This window comes from Sinocyclocheilus rhinocerous, unplaced genomic scaffold, assembly GCF_001515625.1.
Source record: "Sinocyclocheilus rhinocerous isolate Xijiao unplaced genomic scaffold, SAMN03320098_v1.1 scaffold1803, whole genome shotgun sequence".
NCBI classification, from domain to species: Eukaryota; Metazoa; Chordata; class Actinopteri; order Cypriniformes; family Cyprinidae; genus Sinocyclocheilus; species Sinocyclocheilus rhinocerous.
The window spans coordinates 69,877-71,892 of NW_015656128.1; the positions used below are offsets into that span (position 1 = coordinate 69,877).

At 30.8% G+C, this 2,016-nt stretch overlaps 1 protein-coding gene across 1 annotated transcript in view; it reads left to right on the plus strand.

Annotated features, from left to right (window-relative positions):
* Nucleotides 1-1,553, plus strand: part of dhx33 (DEAH (Asp-Glu-Ala-His) box polypeptide 33) — a 17,055-nt gene extending 15,502 nt beyond the window's left edge. The window contains exon 9 of the mRNA XM_016526750.1: nucleotides 682-1,553. Coding sequence (XP_016382236.1) covers nucleotides 682-990 — 309 coding nt within the window. The 3' untranslated portion in view covers nucleotides 991-1,553. The remainder of the gene's footprint in view (nucleotides 1-681) is intronic.
* The last annotated feature ends 463 nt before the right edge of the window (nucleotides 1,554-2,016 follow it).

Consider the following 2,016-nt stretch of genomic DNA (forward strand, 5'->3'; position numbering starts at 1 on the left):
AAAAAAAAAATTATATTTTCTTTTGTCACTTTATTTATTTTTTTGTTTTGTGTTTTTGTCATTTTTCATATGCCTATATAGTTTTTATTAATTAGTTTTTATTAGGTTTATTTTATTTATTCTTAGTTATTTTAATACACCAAGTTAAAGTTTTTTTTGTATTTTATTTTAGTTAAAATTTATTTTATTTCAAAGAACAAAAATGTTTTTATGGTTTTATTCAACTATAATAACTCAATAAAAATAATAGATCTATAAAAAAAACATATTTGTTATTTGAAATAAAATAAACACTAACTGAAATAAAATAGAATAAAAAAACATAAACTTGTTTTTTTTTTAATAATAAAAAGTATTGAAAACTAGACATATTAAAAAATAAATAACAATAATTTACAAAAACACAAAATAAAATTAAACAAAAAAATAAAAGGAAAAAAGGAATTCAAAATATTAATAAGCTAACCGAGACTTGTCATAGCACTTGCATATTATTGCTCTTTTCTTGATTTTGATTGCTTCCATTGTCCTCATTTATAAGTCGCTTTGGATAAAAGCATCTGCTAAATGACTAAATGTAATGTAATAAAAAATCTCAGTGACATGCAAATGACACTAAATCAGACAAATGATTTCAGATTAGTGTGCATGCCTAAGGTCCTGTGATCTTGTGTTCCTCAGATGAACATGAAGCTGGAGTCTTCTCTGTCGGACCTGACGAACGTGCGGCGCTGTCTGGCTCACGGTTTGTTCATGAACGCGGCGGAGCTGCAGCCGGATGGCTCTTACGTGGCTCTGGACACACACCAGCACGTGGCCATCCATCCCTCATCCGTCCTGTTCCAGGCCAAACCCGCCTGCGTGCTCTTCAGTGAGCTCCTGCACACGTCTCGCTGTTACATGAGGGATCTGTGTTTGGTGGACGCTGATTGGCTGCAGGAAGCCGCGCCGGAGTATTTCCGCCGGAAGCTGCGCGCGACCAAGAGTTAACACTGTTTCTGAAGACTGCATGATGGAAAGAAAAAAGCCAAGCATTCCAACAGTTCATCTACTGACGCATATTGTGAAAAAACGGTCGGTTTTTTCACAATATGCATCAGTAGATGAACTGTTGGAGCGCTTTGCTTTTTTGAATTTGATATGCAACACGTTAGGCAGTTTTTGCCAAAGAGTTTTGCTTTGTTAACTTTTCTAGAAGTGAATGAGTTTTTTCTACTTGCTGTAAATCTTAAGATGTCCCGCCTGTTTCTAGCTCTTTTACAAACTGCTGACGTCTGATTGAATGAAATTCAGGATCACTTCCTCGAATGTCTGCATGTGTTTTTGTTCAGGTCAATGCATTTGTCATAAAACTTGACTAGTATGTTGAGTGTTTTGGGATCGAGTTTACCTCTGAATAAGTTAAGATTAATACAGATATGTGTGAATGAAGCTGGAGATCAGTATTGTGATGTCTGGGTCATATTTCATCTCAAAAAATATATTTTGCATAAAGCAAATTAAGCCTATTGTTAATTTTGAGGCAGGGTTATTGTAGTTAACTAATACTAAAAGCATAGAAAAATAGTTACTTGAAATAAAATAAACATGAACTGAAATAAAATATTTAAAGGAAATTAGATGATAATTTCTCATAGTTTAACTTAATGTACTAAATTAACAAAAACCAAAAAAAAAACAGTAAATAAAAAAGTTACTTGAAAACAAAGTAAAATAAAATATAAAACAATTATTTTAGCTAGTTTCATTTCTGATTTAGTTTAATTTGAAATCCTAAAATAACTAAAGCTGAAGCACAAATAAAAATTTATAAAAACATATATGCTTTTAAAAAAAAATCACAAAATACAAAAAATGCACAGCAAAATTACAAAAACTAAAATTAAATTGAAAAATGTAACAAAACAAATTCAAATGGTTAATAAAAACTACAAGAACAGCTCATAATGATAATAAAGTAACACTGTTTTTAGGATCATTGTGGGATTATTTTCAACACAATTTTCTCCAAAACGT